The sequence below is a fragment of the Pogonomyrmex barbatus genome, unplaced genomic scaffold, assembly GCF_055798465.1.
Source record: "Pogonomyrmex barbatus isolate J1 unplaced genomic scaffold, ASM5579846v1 scaffold2, whole genome shotgun sequence".
Taxonomy (NCBI): Eukaryota; Metazoa; Arthropoda; class Insecta; order Hymenoptera; family Formicidae; genus Pogonomyrmex; species Pogonomyrmex barbatus.
In genome coordinates this window covers 4,378,871-4,400,925 of record NW_028297116.1, presented here as the reverse complement: position 1 = coordinate 4,400,925, position 22,055 = coordinate 4,378,871, and the positions used below count along the sequence as shown (strand labels likewise).

General features: G+C 31.9%; 1 protein-coding gene across 13 annotated transcripts in view; it reads right to left on the bottom strand.

Moving 5' to 3' along the window:
* Positions 1-22,055, bottom strand: part of spri (Src homology 2 domain-containing protein sprint) — a 162,397-nt gene that overhangs the window by 15,864 nt on the left and 124,478 nt on the right. For 7 of the 13 annotated variants that reach the window (XM_089077395.1, XM_089077394.1, XM_089077401.1 and 4 more), the window contains 2 exons: positions 2,816-2,939; positions 156-347 (listed from right to left, as the gene is read on the bottom strand). In XM_089077395.1, coding sequence (XP_088933521.1) covers positions 156-347; positions 2,816-2,939 — 316 coding nt within the window. Of the gene's footprint in view, positions 1-155; positions 348-2,815; positions 2,940-16,280; positions 16,606-22,055 lie in introns of all 13 variants that reach the window. The other 6 variants (XM_089077396.1, XM_089077403.1, XM_089077400.1 and 3 more) reach the window with 3 other exon arrangements.

The window sequence follows — 22,055 nt, the reverse complement described above, 5'->3', positions numbered from 1 at the left end:
TGCGTACAATAAAAATGTTATTGTGTTCATGATTAGGAAAATACTTTGTTCTGTGTTCCCGTAAAATTGGAAACAAAATGCTAAAAGAATAAGAATTTTTTAAATTCTGATATATAAAGAATAAGGAAATCTGTAAGGTCTAAATGTACACTTACCCCCTCTTCTTTGCCCTGCAACAAGTGAAAGGCCCCGGCTCTCTGAATACCCGGTAAGAACCAGATCGGGTGAGAGCGTATGAGTCTTTCGATTAGAGTAATATCGCAAGCCACTTCGCTGCCAGAATCTTCAGTGGATCTTGAAGATCCTCCCGAAGTAGCCGATTCTTCTGATGAAAGCGATTCTTCGCTCTAAAAACAAAGTATCACATTTAAATATGGATATAATATGGATAAAGTTATCAGATCTTAATAATAGTCTTATATATGTTAAAAAAAATAAATATTAAAATAATAACAATAATAATAATAATAAAATAATAATAATAAGGGTATAAAAATAATAATAAAGGCTAATAATAAACAATTTTTTATACACATACGCACAATTTTTTATACACTTATATAGTTTCTTTTCAAAATATTCTTTAAGTATTTGTTATAATAATTCATTTTATATGAATTTATTATAATATTCGATTAATTACTTAACTTATGAATTACAAAAAGATTTTATTTTATTATTAAAAATTTTCTAAATATATTTAAATAAGTTGCAAAGATATTAGTTTATATAGAAGTCTGAATCATTGAAGTAGTCGCGACAGTTTATTTTCACTATATGCACGCTCTTGCGATTATTTCTCGGTGTTCGCAATCGCAAATTGTCAGCGATTTGTTTCGCTATGAGCACGGAAATCTCCATCTCTTTTGGGTCTTAAGGCGTAAATCCCGCCAGCTCTGTCGTACAATGCGCCCCCAATTCCACATTATACCCCGGCCGGTCCAGTTATCTCCATTCGCAGCCGACGTTTCCGGTCGCAATTTATTTATCGTTCTCACTTCCCTCTCCTCCTAACGCTCTTTTAGAGATATGGAATCGTGCTGCCATAGAAAACGGTAATCGATCGTTTTTAAATCCCCCCCCCCCTCTCCACAATGAGAAGCAAAGCGCATTGTGATGAAGATTAGGTGTACGAAGTATGAATGCTCTCTATCGATTTACTCCGTTTCTCTTTTTCCTTCCATTTTGGAAGATTTGATCGATACTGATCGAACGATTCGTTCTTTACGTCCGATGTGACGTAACTCTCTTTTTAACGTATCCCCGAATCAATGGAGATGAAAGGGAAAATCGATGATGGGCAAAGCGGAACGAATGGGCAGGGAAAAGGAAAGGGGAGCGGGGCACCAGCGCGAAGGGGTTCGAGTGTAATTTAATTTGAAATGCAGACTGACACACGGTTTCGAGCTAACGGGATTAAATGCAGACGTGCGTCGCGTGTTGAATACTCTCTCTTCGAGAAAGAGAAGAAAGAAAAGGGAGGGAGGGGGAGGGAGAAAGAGCTAATTGCAAATCCCTTAATTGCTTGTCAGAAAAAGTCATTCGTGATGAGACGCCGCACTGTTTTCTGACAATTCGTCTGACGATTCAATTCATCCAAAATACAACTATGAAATCATGGACCGAATCGCCATGTTACATCTCACCAAAGATAAAATAAACGGACCTGTATTTGTAATTTTTATAAATTTTTTTATTATTGTTATAATTCACTTGCATGAAACGAAAGGAGCACAAAATCGAGAAAAATAATAATGAAATAATAACATTAATATATATTGGACATTGAAATTGAATTGATTTATTTTATTTATGTAGTAAATATACATTTGCAATTTATGCTTTACTACGAACCTTTTATGAGTTATTATTTTATAATGTATTTGTTTGTACGAACGCTGTATTATTGCGAAAATAGAAATCTCTTCGTGAAGCGGGCAACATCATGAAATTTAATATGTACTCTGGTCGCGGATTTAAATTGCACGTTATAACACATTTAATTAAACACAATATATTGTTAGTCATGTTATCGTGCAACATTTATTGTATGCATGCAAATTTTATAATTAGTCGGACAATCTATTTTCAATGTGATTCGTGAATAATAATTAATAAATGCAAATCGCAAAGTTACGTTTGTTGTACATAAATACAAATTTCATATACATATATATTTGTTGGACAAATATTTCTTAGTAATATAACAATATTCTCCCCCCTTTCCCTTCTCTCTCTCCCTTCCTCTTTATTTTTGCGGAAAAATAAAATGCAGATAAGTGCAAAAAAAATTCGAGATTTAATATTTTTGTAATTTCAACATATTTCATGAAAATAAATATATAAGTTCATGTAAATGAATATACGATTATTTCATCAATAATGTCTATATTTATCATAAAAATTCATATATTTAAAAAAAAAATCAACTTTTGTAATTTTATTACAAGACTCCTATCAAAGAATCCGTTCAAAAATATTTGATAATTTTTTTCTTTTCCTAAAATCAATAATTCAAATAAAATAATTTCATCAATTTGGTTAAATTTGACAATAAATGTTTTTTGTATAGATGTCAGTTTTTTTACATTTCAAAGAATAATATAAATATCCGACGCTCAATATATATATATATATATATATATATATATATATATATATATTAACAGTCAATATATAAAACTAACGTATGTATTTTAGCGTGCAATTGAAAATGCAAAAATAACTTATCTAGATATTACAATATTTAGATGGACTGTTTGTTTAAAATTTATTTTTTTTTTTTAGTCCTTCCATTTTACTTTTAACAACTCACCTGTACATGATGTAGCTGCGTAAGTTGATGGTGCTGCAGCGGATTCGGCGGCGGGGTGCTCGGCGAGCTGACCACCTGAACGGTGCCGTGCTGCTGCAGGTACGGTTCCAGGAAGACATCGCTCCTGCAACACGAAAGGAGGGAAAAAGTTACATTACAATCCGTCACCTACCCGCGATGTCTCTCGCATCAATTAGATCGTTTTACGACGGGTTTACGACGAGGAGGATCGTATGTACGGAAACGACACACAAGTTTTCCCACGCGAGCGCCTACCTGCGCTTCGATATACATATGTATAGCACATATGTGTTGCTGGTCCACGCGATCAATTCAGCGGCCAAACTATACAATTGCAACTGGGTCGCAAAACGAAATTTTCCCAATGCTGTAAAATGTAATTCGTACATTTTATGCGATTGTAAAAGGGGGAATATCATGTGCATTTAAAATTGCTGTTTTGATGCCCTTCGATGCGTATTTTTGTATTTATTTAAATTTTACACAGATTCGTTTATTTGATATAAATAACTTTAAAATACAATTAAAATTGCAGAACATGTATTTATTTATTTATATATAACAAGTTAGTGCTTATTATAATTTTTCAACAGTTAAATATTTATGTTGAAGAGTAAACAATGATTATTTCTAGTATAGTTTTCTTAAATTGAATATATTTTATAATTCGTATTGTACGAAAAGAAAAAAAAATGTTGTCCCGTTGTACACAAGTTGTCTATAGTTGTTATTGTCATTATGCACATATTTATATTTATTAGTCGCGGCATGAAAGGTAACGAGGTGTAACGATAATTGTACAAAACAATGACGAATTCTCCAATTTTGATATGACTGAATGTATAATTTCATGCAAATTTTTTTTAGCCAGTTAAAAGACAAAAAATTTATTACTAATTTAGACTAATAATTTTAATCAATAATAAAATTTTTATTGTTAATAATACAGTTTTAGTTAATCTAATAAAATTTGAATGAAAAGAAATATTATAATTAATAATTAAGAAAACTTTTAATAAACTAACAACATAAAATAAAAAAGATTTATCTTAGGATATTAACTGTTAATTATTTAAATATTTAAACTTAATAGTTTGTAATAGTTTAACAGGCTGTTTTTTTTTTTTTTTTTTCAAATAATTTCAGAATTCATGTGTATTCTCCTTGGGGAGAACTTCGGCTTTAGATTGATCTTATTCAATAGATTTTTCATTTCTGATAAATACGACGAATTTTTTATTCGTTCGGCCAAGCAGGCCCGAAGAAATGCAGAACGAAATTCTCGATTTTCCATTTAATTTAGCTTGAAAGCTCGAAGCTAGGCGCGTGCGCTTTTCTTATGATTTGAAAGACGTCGTGAAAGAACCAGCGGACAAAGATGTCCCTCCCTCCCCCTCCCCCCCCCGCCTCCTTCGAAGGACTTGCTTATCGCATAACGGGCGCGCGAGTTCTTGTTACCGTACATAAGCACCCTCGTACCGGTAATCGCTCGGAAACTTGCAGGTAAATTCTCCAAAAGAGCGGGGGAAGGGCTAGTAGTATATAGTAGGGATATATATTGTATTGCTGCGATGTAATAGGCTTTTATGTAATTCGTCTGTAATTTCCATAAAATTATTTCATGAAAGGACAAGGAAGTTTAACTCGGTAATTAGCTTTCGCTGAATTCTGTTTCATGTTCTACGTGAACGATTCAATCTTTTTGTGTATGCGTGTATATTATGCTTATTATTATAAATTACTAAGTTAAACGTATATTTATTAAAAATTAATATTTTATAATAATTAATATTAAGTTTATTTTTTGCGTCGGGAAGGCTTTATCTTCTTCTAAATTCTTCGATATCAAAAATTTTGTTTCTATGTTCTTGATCGGCATATAGTACTTTTTAATGAATACGCGATAAGAAGTATATAATATAATGATTGTAGAATCACGAAAATAAATAAAAAAGAGACAAATAATATTTAAACGAGTCTAATACAGTTGTAAGATTGTACCGTGTTACGACGTGCAATATGTCAGGAAATATCTTGTGACGATCTCAAGTTGTACGCCGGGACGGTAAAGTTACCCGGAAACGATGAATAAGTGACGCTGGTGCATGTCACGGCATAGCGTTTATTTCCGTTTAAAGTTCGCGCGACAGCATTATTCCCGACTCGAACTTTGCGAGATGGCTGAATGTCAAATTTGGGGCGTGGACGTATGCAAAGCCAACATTGTCGGTACAAACGGCACGCTGTATTGTGTTCTCCTGTTCCCTTATTCTGTGTTTGGCAGTTAAATATATTTTCCATAGTGAATGGATCTCTCTCTCTCTCTCTCTCTCTCTCTCTCTCTCTCTCTCTCTCTCTCTCTCTCTCTCTCTCTCTCTCTCTCTCTTTCTCTCTCCCCCCCCCCCCCCGCCAAGGATGTGTTTCCGTTCAAATCTACGATTGATTTGTGTTTAATAAATCTCCGATTGTCAGAAATCTTTCGATTGCTCGAAAGATTCTTTTATAGGATATACATAATGGTACAAAAAAAAAAATTTTAGAGTTAAGAAAAAAATAAAATGAAATTTGAACAAGAATAAAAGTGCGTTCGGTATTAGGAAAGTAAAAAGAAAGAAGACGATATTACAAATATTTTCATTATAAGATTTCAAACTATTATTAAGTTTATAATAAAGTAGTAATAAATTAATATTTACTTCATAAAAAATATATTAAATTCCTTTCTTTCTTGAAAATTGCTCCGCGAATATAAAATTTTAACATACGTATTTGCATAAAATAGAATAACACAATGATATGCAAAAAGGGCAGTGTCATGTCGGGACGTATCGATCTTTCCGCATAATATATGTTGAGATAGACGACATAAAAAGTAATATATTCCTCCGTGAAGTCTGCATATACGTCTTGTTCATGGGATTCTCGAGTCGACATTACGGACTATACAATAAACTTGAATATGTGAGTGCCACGAAGTAGCGCAATATTCTTATATGGGGTGTTCCGCGACCTACCCGACAAACTCCATTTACAAGTTCCAAGTTAAAGCAAATCTTTTCGTACAAGAATATTAAAATGTAGACTTTTTTCAAGTTAATAAGCGATTGAGAACAAATGTGAGATTTTATACAAATTATTTCAACAATTTGAATCAATATAATAAAATTTTATATTCTTCCATCCGATATAAAATAAATTTTACTTTGATAAATTTTTAATTTGAAAAATTAATCAGTAATATCTAATACTAAATCTTACAAAGTAAAAAAAAATGACTTTTAATAGAAATTACACTAAAAAAAATAATTTTTAGCCATATGTATATAATAAATAAATTTTTCAAAGTGTTTACAGATAAATAATGTTATAAAATAGTTTGTATTTATACATAATTAGATAGAGCATTTTATTTTTTTTAGATAAAATTGCACATTTTTACTGCAACAAGACTGAAAATAATGAAAGCAGGGTGATAATATGTTGGAGATACGTTCCTGAACCAGCAGGGATGTTGCCGTCTGTGAGACTATGGGGGTTGCCATGACGATGAGATGGTTCTCAACACGTGGTCCGTCGGCGACATTTTTACCTATTAACGAGCCGCGGGGTGCATTCGAGTGCATAAAAAGGGGTCGTACTGTCGCAAAGACAAGAGCACAAAGAATCTAGCTTTTATACACTTTTTTCCGCTTTCCGTCTTCTTCGTTTAAAAAGAAAGACGATGGACGTGTAGCAGTAGAACGGTATAATTAGAGAAGATTATAACACGACACACTCTGATGCGTTATAATGTATTCTCATGTATTTAATTAAGATGCTAATTACAATCTCGTTTGCTTATCGGCGCGGGACAAAATTATAGAAGAGCCTGAACGTTATAATAAGAAAGTTATAGAAAATTTTCGATTAATATTATTATTCGTGTTGCATTTACGTCAAACAATAATATTTAAAGAGCTAAAATTAAAAAAAAATTGAAAAAAAGAATTGCTTATAAAATCAACACTTTTTATTTTAATACTAAATACTGAAATATTTTACTAAAGATGTTTTAACTAAATATTGCTCTTTTGTTATATACTAGAACGATACAAAACGCGCGCGTCATTTATTTTTTTAATATATTTTTATATAAAATATTTAGTATATGTGACATATTTATTATCACATATTATATAATCTTGCTACTAAAATAATTAACTAACGTTAACTAACGTTATTCCGAATTTTTATTTCCGAAATTTAATATTTATTCCTGTTCCTGATATTTTCTTCGTGTGCAAAGCTCAAAGGAAAAGATATATATCTTACACATATATAATTTTGTTATAAACGTTGAAATCTTTATGTTTGAGATAGCGATACAATAGTGTGCAGCCTTGGTACTTTATTTACAATCGACCACTGACGCTCGTGCGGGCAGGTGATGTTAATTAACAATATATTTAATTATATTATTTAATGTTTCATCATCAAAGATGCTAGAATAACGCCTCGTGGAAATTAAATTGGATTTGTAATATGTGTATTGAATTTCGTCTAGCTAAACTATTGTTGTTTAGTTAAGAGTTTACGTGCCGCGGCTGGTACGTCACGTGTTTACGAGCGTCCCAATGTCTCACCGGTGTTCGTAGGTCGCAATACGCATCGTTCCTCGTATTTCCTCGCATTTCTTCAATGCTAAATGATACCAAATCGTATTATTATATCTTATGAAGGTAATAGTAAATGCTTCTTAACGCGCGTAATTAATAAAACTCGTAAGCATATCGAAATGACGAATCTCTAACAAGGTATATTAACATATTTAACGTGATTTATTCCTTTGATATTCATGAATTTTTATTAAACAATAACCTCTCCAAGTATGGGTACGACCTTGACAGAGGAGCAGAGGGGCTCAATATTCCGAGGGATTCCTTTGGAAGTTCCCGGAACGGAATCCCAAAGACGAAGAAGCTAACAGTACCCGTTGCACCATTATTAGCAATATTAATATTAACATTAGGCAATATTATTATTATTAATAATGTACTAACACAGCATATTCACGAGTTGTTCAATGGCTCTTTGTGACAAATTAATTTATCGATCAGTTTTTTTAATCGACCGTCATTTTTCCGCCGATTTCCAAGTGAATGAACGAACTGCAGCCAGTTCGTCGCGCCGCATGTCTGCTTCGGGGGTGCCGTACAAATGACCAGACTAAAAGACTTTTATTTAAAATTAGTCCGCGCGCGATTATAATAATTCGCGAGTGTTTTTTTCCGCGAGTGTCCTGTGCTGCGAGGACATCCGACGATCCGACATCTGGAGAGGAGGAAGAGGCCTAGGAGAGGCATCGAGCACCGGCGGAGCAACCTTGCGGTAAATATACATTTTTTTTTCTCAACATAAAATTAATCCAGTTCCACATTTATTTGAATTAATAAATTTCGATAATTTATTATTTAGTTTTAGTTTTTTTTTTCGGAAAAGAAAAACAATTTAAAATATTATACGCCTTTATTTCTATAAAGATTTTTTTTGAAAATTTTTTTATTATTTTAATGAATATTTAATTGAAAAACAAATATGTAGATTCAATATATAAAAATTATTTTGTAAAATATCTATCATTTAGAACACTGTTATAATTTGAATGGTCTGTTTCTGTGTTACAGAATCATCATAGCTACAGCAGATTCACTCCGCTGTTGCGCATCGGTGAGTGACATAATTTTTTTAATGGGGTTACAAATCTGTGAAACTTGTCTTAGATTATTTTATTATATATTTATATCTATATCTATAAAAGTATTGCAGTTGGATCTTCACAGATTCGTTGCCCTAAAAGGAATAGATTTAAACAGTTTGGAATATATATATATATATATATATATGTGTATGTATATATTTAATCCTGGTTTCTTGCAAGAAAATAAAAATAAAATAAATTTAAACGTTTCAAAAAATTAGATATGTATATAATATATAAAATAATATAGATAATTTAAAAATAATAATGAATTTAAATTTTTTTTGGAAACACATTAATATATATGGAGTTGATTAAATTCATTTAATTTTCTTTAAATTTTTTTTTTAAATAAATATTTAACGATAATAGAAATGGCACCGCGTAATAAAACCGCGTAAAAATTTATATTAACAGTTTTCAAAAACATTAAGTTTTCATTCAAATCTTTTTGATATATCTTTTTCAATAAAAATAGAAGAAGCAAACATTGCAAAAAATGCTCATATCTTACATTTATGTAATAAGAATATACGTTTCTCATGTGTATTTTTTATTTATCTATTTCTCCTCTTCCTAAATTTTATCAGGATTAAATATCTACAAATAAGTAATAAAAGTACATAAAAGTCATATATATATTATGTATATGTACATATGTGTATTCAGAAATTATTTAATAATATATCATAAATATAACATATTACAACACAATTGAAAATGATCTCTGCAATAACAGCCGCTCATGAAGTGAGTGCAACGAGAGAATTAATCGGCACAACGGAAAACCGACATTAATAATTTCGATATATTTGAGTATCGACTTAACATGCCTTTTTTAGAAATGGATAATCAAAATTTTAATTAATTATCTATCATTACTAGATGTAAAAAGCAGCGTCTAATTAATTATCTAATTATGACTTTGTATATATTTTTTTTATTTGTCGTAGTTTTTATAATGTAAATAATGAAACAATATTTCTGTGCTATAATGTATTTGAGAATTGAACATGAAAATTTTGATATTCTCATCTCTTTGTGAGGAATTCGTGATATTTAAGTAATTAAGCACGTGTAACGTTCAAACGCATCATCATAGTGACGAGCAAAAGAGGGCGAGGATAAAGGATAAAAATTCGTGGAAGCTGGGGATTGCATTCCGTCTTTCTTCAGTCGGATGATCAAAGAGCAGTAAAAGACAGCAATATCTCGTGACATTTTCGATGTTTTCATAAATATGAATCTTTGTATCCTATAGACCTGCGTTGATTTGAATACACTCTTGTGAGATGAAAGCATACATTATCATAATAGAGAGAGAGAGAGAGAGAGAGAGAGAGAGAGAGAGAGAGAGAGAGAGAGAGAGAGTGTTTAACATAATTCGAGTAATGACAAACGTAATGAAAAAATTTATGATAGATTTTTAAATTTATACTCGAAATTTACCAAGATCAAACAAAATTTATTTATGTTTTTGAGTCTTAAAAGAAAAAAAATTTCAATTTAAAAGTTTATTCTTTTGAAATACATTTACAGTCATTTTGATTTTTATATATATATTTGTATGTATAAATGTGCAAAAGTTTTCATACTTATTAAAGATATAATATCGATTAATATCCATTGGCAAAGCCTTAAAACTTTAATTTAAAATTAAATAAATATTTAATGATTCTTAGTAATTAAGTAAAAGATTAATCTTAAAATTATTTATTTGACTTACGAATTTATTTAACGTTAGAGGGTCTTTAATAAAGAAATACGTAGTCTCAAATATTTTACACAGATTAATGTATTTCGATACTCTTAAAAGAAAGAAATATTTACCAAATATTTGCGTAAAATCTTAAATCGAATATTTCTCTTTATGTCGAGCGAATTTCACACTGTGTCGAGACGTTACGAGGTAAATTGGCAGCGGCGTGAGAATACAAGAAAGAAATGGGGTTTATCTATTCAAATATAGGAATTGCAATCTGGTTTCGTATTCAAAGTGTGGGTTTGCGTTCGAGAGCGATTCCAGACGTCGGGTCGTCTCGTTACAATTGGAACGCCGCCAATCTCAAAGGAAAATTTATGGCGTCGACGTCGAATTCGTCTGATTTCGTCTCTTCGCTACCGATGTATATAGTCCACCATATTCTCTTTCACAGATTATAAGGATACTTTTTTTTATTGATACTTATCATAAGATTATGTGGATAAGTCACGCGAAAAAATCTTTTTAATGATACAAAAGTAAGTAATGAACAACGACGTATCATATATAACGTGTTGCAGTATTATTAGAAAAATTCTTTCAACATTAAACTGCATCTTTATTTAATGTAGAGAAACGTCGTTACAAACGTTGGTCGTGATTCAAAGGAATTCCCGCCGTGACGATAATCGAATGCCGTGCCGTGGCCAGAAAAGTGCCAGAAAGCAGGCTAGTGTTATATTCTCGTAACGGCTTCCAGTCACGAGACTTTGTGAGCGAAAGGGGATTAGAAAAGCTGTCGATTATGATGATCACCGACCGGAAAAATACGGCCTGCCGTATCATCTTGTTCTTTTTCCATCGACCGTTTTCTCCTGTTTTTTCTCTTTCTCTCAGCTCATTCTCCAGGTGTCATCCGATAGAAAGTTTTCTATCACTGTGTGATAGGAAAATTATCGAGGCGATTATGAGAATTAAGGAAGATGTACAGTCAATAGCTAAAAAGTAAGAGTTAGTACTTACTGCTTCAAATATCTCCGTTACTTATGCACGATTATGGTGTGCAATCTAATTATAATATATGTCGGCATCAATTAGAATGAAAATGTTAGTACATTTGTATATGCGTGAAAGGTTATTCCATTACATCCATTAGCATCAACGACATGCTTTATAGTTATTAGGAACTGTCGTCACGCTTATTTTACTATTTTTATTAATTTTTATTATCAGAGAAATCTTTATTAGAGACACTGGAGAAGCTGGACCAGTTTCTCGCACGCCACCGCGTATAACGAAAGTTCGAGGAACTCTCGAGTGCTTCTCGCAATATGTAGCAAACCGCTCTTACTCCGAAATGAGAATCACGCATTATGAGAAAAGTATTTCCAGAGTTCGTAGCTGAGTCATGTGCGTTAAAGATATACTCGTAGCGACGGAGTGACGGAGAGAGAATCGAATTTATTCTATTAATTTTATTATATGATAATTTCATGAAACGACGACATTATTATTTTACAAATACGACAGTCGTTTTGTCATTTACATTTGTTTTAAATCTAAAAAATTAAAATTAAACAAGCTACAACTAGAAAAATATATTTAAACAGTAAAATAATTATTGTCTATTTTATTTTTATAAATAGTAATTTAAAAAAAAAAAAAATATATATATATATATATAACACTTATACGGTACATGAATATAAAATAGATTGCACACAGAGGATATCTTTTAGAGAGCATTTTACATTTATCTCAAAAGCGGATAGAATTGCCTTCCTCCTTCGGCGTAAAATTAACTCTGCGCTTGCAACTTTGTGAACACCGTCAACTCGCGGTACTACGCTTAAATGTCACGGGAACTCCGGGAACACCTTGCAGACTCCGCAGAGTCGGTAATTCCGATAAGCGCGAACTTAATTAACACGTCGAATGGAGGGACGGCCTCCGCCAATATCCGGTATTGTCCAACGGGAGAAGAAGGATGAGACACCACCCCGCGCACGCTGCTCGATTTAATCTCTCTCTCTTGATTAACCACGTCGTATGGCGCCACGGATAATTCGGTTATGTTCGACTACGCACGCGAGAACTTCCTTTCTCTTCGAGACAATTAATTTTGTCGCTACTCTTCGTCTCGAGAGATCATGTCCCGGAAGTTCCGTTCAAGTTTCGAAGCGGTCGCGTACGTCACAATGCTACTTTTCGCGCGCAGCATCCGATAAACCGAGTGAAAGACAAACATCTTCTGTCAGTAGCGATTCAGGATTTACAAAAGGGAACAAGCGAGACGAAGAGTTCTTTATTATGGACTAAAATCTTGATCTATGACTGCAGACACATAAAGAGGAAAAAAAAATTTTCTTTTTTAAATTATTATCAATAGAAGAGCTTTTTTAAAAATCCTTTAAAAATATTATATAATACTAAAAATATTATATAGAATTAATCATTTTAATGGAAGAATAAATCATTGATCAAACAGATTGTGTATATTTTATTATCTATTATAATGTCAATTACCGTGGAAATTTTTCAATATGACAAGTAAAAATAAAAACACGGTTGACATCCTATTCGTAGTAAATGTCGTTTTTCTTAGACCATCCGGAAGGGATTGACCCCTGACGGGCGGCATCGTTGATAAATAGAGAGCAAGAGAGAAAGAGAGAAAGAGAGAAAAAGAGGAAAGCATGCGACAAAGCGAGCTCATTGTCCATCGATCACGCGCCAAGGTGTATTCCGACGCGCGCTATTAAATTCCGCTTCCCGTCGACGACGAAGAAAAGATAATGACATCAAAATACGGTACTTTCTCTCTAGCCGGGCTACGAGAAAACTTATATTTATCCAGCAAATGCAATTTTTTGACTCGTAAAAATCATTTTCTTGAGCGGAAAATCCAATTTCAATTTGTGTATCTGCTAGCTTTTCATTTTTTCGCTCTACCTTCGATATTCGCCTTTCTCTTATTTTTATATATATATATATATTTTTTTTTATTCTAGGAAAAGAAACAACTTTTTCTTAGAATTAAAAGAGAAGTACAGAGATACAGGTATTTTAGAAAAAAATATTAAATTAAAACAAACATGTAATGTAAACTTTATTGGATGGCGATATAGTCGGCGCAATAAAATGTATCATTTATTCTTGCGAAAAAAAGAAAAAAAAGTTCGAGATAAAGGGAGGTGGACAGGAAACGAGAAGAAGCAAGACCGAGGAAAGGGGAACAGAAGTCAGGTGTTTTAGAGTGACTGCACTTCCGTGCGTTGGCCTATCCGGTTTCTCGCATAGAGCGAAACCGAAGCTGAAGAGCGCCTCCTTGGATTACAGCCTGGGAGACTCGTTCACCGTATTACAGCAAGTTTCAGTTACCTGAGCCGTTATACGCGACACTCTGCTCACTAAGCATTACGGACGGTTTCGACTTGTCCACATTAAGTTTTTTTTTTTTTTTACATTTACATTTAGATTTTTTTTTTTTTTTTTTTAAATAAAATAAACGGTGGGATAATCTTAAACTGTTGAACTACAATTTGAAATAGATTTCCGTCAAGAATGTGTTATTAATTTTGCATTTTCACGACGTGTAAATTGTTTCTCGTCACCATTCCTGGCACGGTTCCAAAGCTCCGGTTGCTTTCGTTCCGCGTAATATCGACGTAAGTAATATTTCCGCCTTTCCTCTTCGATGATGAATAACGTCGATATAACGTACTCAAAGCGAGACACAATGCCGAGTGGCTGTTCGGCTTGAGGAAAACCGGAAGGACATCGAATGAATGTACATATCTCCGTGGATTCCATGTACTTTCAAAGGACTCTCGAGTCGATATATTCGCAACCGGGAAAATACCGGGAGACTTCTTTTCCCCCGAAGGATTTGGAAGTCAGACTCGATTTCCACGGTAGAAATGGGTTTTTTTCTGCCGTCGATCCGCGAGGAAATTCTGCGAAGAGAAGATCTCGTCAAAGCGAGACTGCACTGATATTATTATCCTTCGACACATCCTCGATGGATCTCGGAAAATGTTTTCCACCTATTCTCTACACAAAATTCTTTAGAGTAAAAAAAATTTTTCTCATTGGAATTTTTCATATTATTGTTCAAAAATTAACAATTCATTTCAAAGCATATAATTAATCATTTAATCCTGTTGTATTAATAATTAACTTCAATTATGTAATATGACAAATTAATTATCTTAATTGATTTATTATTATATAATTTATGTGATTTATGTGATTACATTGAAACTTATAACTGTTTTAATTATTAATTCTAATGCAACCGTTTCAACCGATTCAGCATACAAATAAACCTTTCAAATGTTCGAAAAAAGGCATCTTATTTATTCTATCGGATAATATTAGCTTCCTGAATCGCCAAGGTATCGAGGAAATCATGCGAAACACTATACGCTACGCTCGATCTAATGTTACAAGAGACTCGCACAGTTCAGCGATCATTTAATCTTGCGGATGATAAAGAGCGAGCGGCTTTCGTTTTTTTTTTTTTTTTCTATATCACGGAAGAAGGCCGTAAAATAAAAAAAAGGAAGACGAAAAGAAAGGAAGACGATGTTGGCTTCCAGAAAGAGAAAAGTATCCTTTGGGAAAGTAGGGATCTCCATGGGGATCTCCCTGATTAAGTGGAAAACACGACCACGGAAAATCGTTGAATCACCGTTTCCGGCCGATTTGCGCACTAAATTAATTTTATATTATCTCAAAATTATTTACATTTAATCGTAACGGTATATGACTTTTCTAAAATAATCGAATATTTTTATTCTGATATAATATATATATATATATATATAATTCGAGATTATATAAATTTGTATGTTAAAATAGAAAAAAATCATCAATATTCCTTTTAATATATCTCATAATTATTGAATTGTAAAATCTTATTGCATTTTATTTTAACGAGAAAAATAAAAGATAGAATTCTTATTTATTTATATTCATTACATTATTAAATTATTTTATTTCAAGTTACATGTAGTATTTTTGTTAAAAATTTTTATATCTTTTTAAATTACGCTTTATTTAATAAATAAACTACGATTTGCAAAAATATTTCGCACTCTCCGTATTATCAGAACAAAAATCTAATTTAACATAATAATCTAATGCTGATAATAACGCTAAATAATTAAATCTAATGAGAAATCAGCAGCTTAATTCAATCTCGCTTTAGCTTTCAGTTTAAAAAATTTTCCTTTTCCTTTGTTTTAAAGATTTTTGAAGAAACATAATGGAGTGGAATTCCTCGCGAAAACAGGAGAAAAAGAGAAATAATGAGACTCGTCCGGGGTCTATTCGTAGAACCATAAGCGGATTACATCTAAAGCGGCTTACATAAGAATCAACCGAAGGGCTTCCTCTCGCGCTCAGCCACTTTGCTATCATATTTCATATTAACCATTGATTAAAATCGATTTCCTTGCACCAACCATGGTAGAGATCGCTAGATCGTTTCTTCTTTCTTTCTCCATTGCTTTTGGAGCATGCGCTAGGTCTTTATCAAATTCGATTATATGACTTACTCTTTATGTTTACATTCTAGCTGAAAAGCATATTTCAATTACCATTTGACTATTATATCATATCACTTTTAATAATATGCTTTAACACTTGAATTTTACACATGTAAAATGTATTATAAATTATAAAAAAATATAAACATATAATTCTAATGTAATCAAAAAAATATTGTAAATTTAAACTATTTTTAGCTTCTTTTCACTTTTCTTTCCATTTTTAAGAATTTATTTGATAAGTTTTGTAAAGAAAGAAAGAAGAAATGATAAAAATACAGATAGAAAGACGTTCAATAAGTTGATAGTCCCTGATGAAGATTATAAGAAAGTATTGGTAATCTTACGATATCCGGTTTTTTTCTTTCGCTTCGTTCCACTACGTATTATGAATAATCTTATTTCTCTGATATTTCTTCTTTCTATATAAAAAAAAAAAAAATAATAATTTACCTCTTAACGCCGATTTCTGCATAGCGGCCTCTGTTGACTGTTCGTGTTGCTACCACGTTTCTGCCGTTGCCATTACCAGGATTCGTATACAATGTCAGTATGTCGCTGCTGTTAATGTTGCCAATGATTGGCGGCAACATTATGGTAGGAATCCACGAACAGATTTCTCACGATGATCGAACGACGATCAACATTGTACAGACGCACCGATGCGAGTCGAGATTCAGCTTTTTACGGTTCTTTACAAAAAAAAAAGAAGAAGGATTCCGTTCGATCATTCGGTGATTTCTCGAGATTTATCGATGAAAATGGATCTATGGAGATACTGAACGATCGGAGCATAAAATATCGGTTGCAAATTGTACCGTTAACGATTAATATTCAATGATAACAATTCAAGTTATAAATAAAATGTTTTTGTAGTAAATATAATTAAAAGTTCAAACTACCCAATTTTCAGATACCAAATTATTAACTAATAATTCCAGTGTTAATCCCGAGAGCTTCAAGCAATGGAAGCACAAACGTAGTTTTCACAATAAAAAAAAAAAAAAAAAATCGCTTCAGATAACAATTATGTGCATAATCTTTAATGCAGGTAATAATAACGGTAGGGAATATGGCTCGAAAAAACGTTTCAGCGTTTTCGTATACAACGATAATGGCTGCTAACAACGTCTACCCATACTACCCATACGAAAATGCGAAAAAAAAGGGTGTTCGAAGTTAAATGAGAAGAGAAGAGAATTGGGAACGAGGTATCGTGTTTGCCCCGGTTGACTTCCGTCGTGTTCTCTTTCATTTCTCGGCCGACCAATATCCATGGACGCGCTCCTGAGACCTTCCTTTTTCCGTCCACCGAGGCGATATCGATAATAACACACGTTCCTCACTTCCCTTCCGCGATCCCCCGCGATTTCCTCTTTTTATGTCTGCTCTGCGAGCAGCCTTCGTCCGTAGAGCCGGCCCTCATATTTTCGGCGCTAGCGTGGCCCGTGAAACGTTATTTTTCGCCTCCATCCGTTGCCCTCGCGGGAGAGCGAGCACATCGAAAAACACCGTGTAAACGAGATATGGTCGCGCGTCATCTCAACCTCGGAAGAATACGCTTCCTATTTACGTAACGTGCTTACTTCTACGAGATTTCTTCTGAAAGAATGGCTTGCTTTTGAATGCTTGCTGAAACTTTCAGAGCTGTGTATTGTGGCCTCGCGCCATATTTGTATGTAATTCCAGTATCATCATCATCCAGTATCAAAATTTATTTATATTGAACGTTACGTATAACGCGCGTATTATTTACACTTACGAAAATTCTGTGCTTTTCTTTCTACAAAATAATATAAATAAAACAAAGAGGAGAGGAGAAAATGGTATTTCTAGCTTTAGACTTTTAGAGTTTTATGAAAATTTTCAAAAGACCTATTAGATATTTTTGTAATCTAACTAATTAAAAAATTTATTTTTAATACCGATTTAAATTATAGGAATTGTATTATACATTAAGCTTTCTTCTAAACTTTTATTTCCATTGCGCAATTATTGACTTTATCGATAATATCGATTATGTTTTTAAATATTACGTTTATGAATATATATGTCGATTAATTATTTGTCGGTGATTTCTACGTAAATTTCTCTTTCTTGGCTTATCTATTTTTGAATTTTTCGTTACAAAGTTACAAAGTCTTGCGAAGTCCTGTAATTGAAGAATTCCAACTTTTCTGAAAGTAAAATATAAACTTTTCAATTAGACACTTCTCTCATTATATTTTCCAAGAATGATTATGAATTCATCGAGTGACTTATAAATTAGTAGAAAATACTGTGATTCTAGGAGAGTCTCTGAGTAACTAATTAAATATCTTAATTAAGTATGACACAACACATCTCCGTTCGTGTTTTGATCCGCCTCGGCCTTTAATTCAATCTTGTGGAATTTTAAGTGGAAGGTGTTAACGGGAACTGTGCCCAAATATTGTCGTAGACTCCGAGGAGATTTAATCTCGTCTTGCGTTTGAACGTTTTGTTCTTCTCTCAACGTTTGGCTCTCGCGTATTTATAGCGACAACCCGAAACTTTCTGCTTATATTACACGATAAGAATCCGCAAAGCTTGCAATGGTTCTTTCGTGTGTCTGTGCGATTCCAAAAATTGCATCGATCTTATCGCAATCTTATTTTGGCGTTTTGAGATTGCGAGTACAATTACGTGATTGTATAAGGCTTTGGAATGTCGAAGCGTTTTCCCTCTCAAATAATTGCACAAACAATTCAATAAAGTAAATTTGCAGCTTTCTTCAAGTTTAAAGAAACGTAAGATATAAGAAAGTTATATAAAAAAAAAAAAAAAAAAAAAAAAACAATCTATTAATGTTTTTTCATACTACATTTATAATATAAGTATGATGAAATTCAGATAGTAGAAGTATAAATAATAAATACAATAAGTGAAATATAATTCAACTTATTTAACTTTTAATTATCAATGTACAATTCACGATAGTATTCATTGTGAGATGTTTTGTTGTCTTATAATTAGGAGTGTATAATATTTAGCGTCTCGATCGATATGACTGTTTCATCGAACGTGTACGAGAATCATAATTCGTCTCCCGTTATTAATTCCGCTTTCACCGGTAGAAAAAAATGAATTCTAATAGTGATTGATGGTTTTGCTCTCGCTGCTCAATCGAGAGAGTTACGACTCGTTTTCGCGAATCCGACACGATACGCCGACGTCAGCAGTCGCGACAGGACTTAATGACGATCGATGGTCGAATTAATTCGAAGTCTCGCCATGTATAACGTGAAATTAAATTCGATCTACAGAGGGACAAAAATATTTCATCTATTTGTGTGCCAGTAAAATTCTGCTTTTTAAGCGTTTTGTTCGTCTCGTTTTTTATCGTCGAGGAAAAACTCGTCTTCCGACTAAATGAAAAATCGACTACGAAATTTTCGAAGGCGAGGACTGTTGTCGGACATTCTATTCTACATAATTACTAGCGACAGTGAAAGATACGAGCGACTTTTCTCCGAACATGCTTTCTATTTCGATCTAATCGTTCGTGAAGGATGATAGAAATTGTTTATTAATGAATCTCTATTATTTTAGACACTGGAACGTTGCGATATAAAATTTTTACACACAATAATGATATTTGTTCCTCAAAGAAATGAATCTAAAACAATATATTTCATTTCGCATACTTATAATATTATAAATTATTATTACTTTCTGAACTATTATCTCTAATAAAGTAGTCAAATTAGTTTAATTTTGGAAGGAAAAGATTAATTTAAAATATATTTTTCATAAATCGCTTAATTTCTATTAAAAAACGTAATTTTTATCTTACTGTCAAATATTATTATATTTATGATGCATTCTACATACTTTTATTGAAAAACAACTATCAGATATAGAACTACTAGAAAAATTTGAATGTCAAAGAATTTCACGATTTATATCAACATTTCTTGACATTAGTTTTAATGAATCATGATCAGCATTATCGTATTTGTTATTCGCACTTGATTGATTATACAGGCGAGCATAATGATAAATCAAAGTCCTTTCCTTTCTCGTCTCTTTTAAATACTTAATAACTTTTCTAAATAAGTGCGACATCATTTTTCTTGCTTGCTTGATCATGTTTAAGCACTGACACTGACACAAACGTGAATAAGTTATACTTTAAAGGAGGAAGTACGTAAATGTGTTATGTCATTTCACGTATGAAAGAAAAAATAATTCTGCGACGTCCCTCTCAGCGTTTCGGACGCTTAATCATGCATTGTGCACTGTTATTAATCATTCGCACTTTTTATCTACAATGTGATGGTACGATCCAAATGAATTATTGTTTTACTTGAAGCATCGAAGCACACGATTTAAGGATCTACGTTTTGCATTTCAAGACACGAAATAATCAAAGGACTTATCTTCAAATCGCAAAATTTATCTTTAAATCCATATTTTTTGCTTATTACGAAAGATACAAATGTTTTCGTTGTCAATTTCATTAACAATTTCTTAAAAAAGCATTAGGTAATTTTAAAAATAATTTAAAAAATAAGAGAATTTGTTTTAAGATTAAATTTCGAATCCCAAATTTTTCGATATCGATATAAATAAAAAATTAAAAAAAAAATTATTTTTATACAACAAACTAATATTAAATATTGCATACAAATATGAGCATTATCTTGGTAATAGAACGATTACTCATCATATCATAGTTAATTTACTGCATTCCGATCGTTAAGTCAGCTGTCATTCATGGTGGGCCCAGAGATAAAGCTGTTTTATTCGCGATAAGAGCGCATCTTCTAGGAATAAGCGCTATCGAAACACACAACTTACTAAAGAACATAATTTTAAGATTTGTTCAGAACGTTACTTTCGATGAAGAAGAGAAAAGACAGATTGATGAACTTATTTCCTTATTTTCTTACGTCTCTTATCTTCCCCAAGAATTGAGATTACATTGAGATACTATTTTATATTTTTTTCATCCATCTATTTTTTTCTACTAAACACTACTATAGACTGTTAAAAATGCCAAAAGTTTGTAACATATATAATATTTTTAGAAGTTGTTACGGATTCATAAATTTATAAAGAAAATTAAAAAACTGTTTTTTTCGAATAGAAATAAAGATGCGAAATAAAGTTTTAAATATAATTTGCTCGAGTAAGGGCAACGGGTACAATTGTGAGTAATCATAAAAGCATATCAGTCTTTCCGTTAGCAGATTTGCCGTTTTTATCACGTTCATACTCGTGATGTGTATGCAGTTCATATCAGCAATAAGAACACCAATCTTTGCGCGATGATTTTCTGTGCGCGGGTCAGTAATGAAATTACGGACAAACTTGATGTTATTTTTGAGAAAATGAACGTCCAAAGATCGTTGAATCATCTATGATCGTATATGTAAAAATAAATCTAACTTATTCTTAATTGTCTTTATAACTTAAGCTACTTAAATTGTTTATAACTTAATATATCTGATTGAAATTTTTCATCAATTTTCTTATCCTTATAAAAAATGAGACATCGATAGACAATTTAAAAAATTTGAAATAATGCGCGTTTAAAGATTTTTAAAAATTTATAAAAATTTCTTTATACGACAATAGAATTATAATTACATTTTAATACATTTAACAAAAAAATTGTTGCAATATCGTTGCATTTAATGTGTCAGTATAATCAATAGAAAAATGAGACTTTTAAATTTTCTCCAACAATATATTTCGTGCAACGAATATCTCTTCCATACTGAAGATTCCTTTTGCCTTTTCCGAAATAGCTTTCTAGTATATAAAATTTCCTCAATAAAAAATTTCCATATAGATTAAGTGCTCATGCAGATATATAATAAACCATCAAACAACTTTCCATTTATTGTTAATCTTTGCATCTTACTTTATGAATGATCGTTTCAATCAACAAGCGAATTCCACGGCGGATTGCGCTTTCCAACAATCATGACTATACTATTCGTAAATTGCAAGCATTTCAATGATAACAAAGATACTTGCATTGCAAATTTTCGCGATTGAAAATATTAATTATATTTAAAAATATAAATTTGCGTCCTTTTTTACAGTAGACTATTCAAATGCATTTTGTATAATTTCATTATATACAAACTTTAAAATTTATTTTCTTAAAATATATAAATAGAATAATATACATTGATAAATAATAATCATTGAACCAATTTACAATAAATAACTCAATTTCAAGGAGTTGAAAAATTT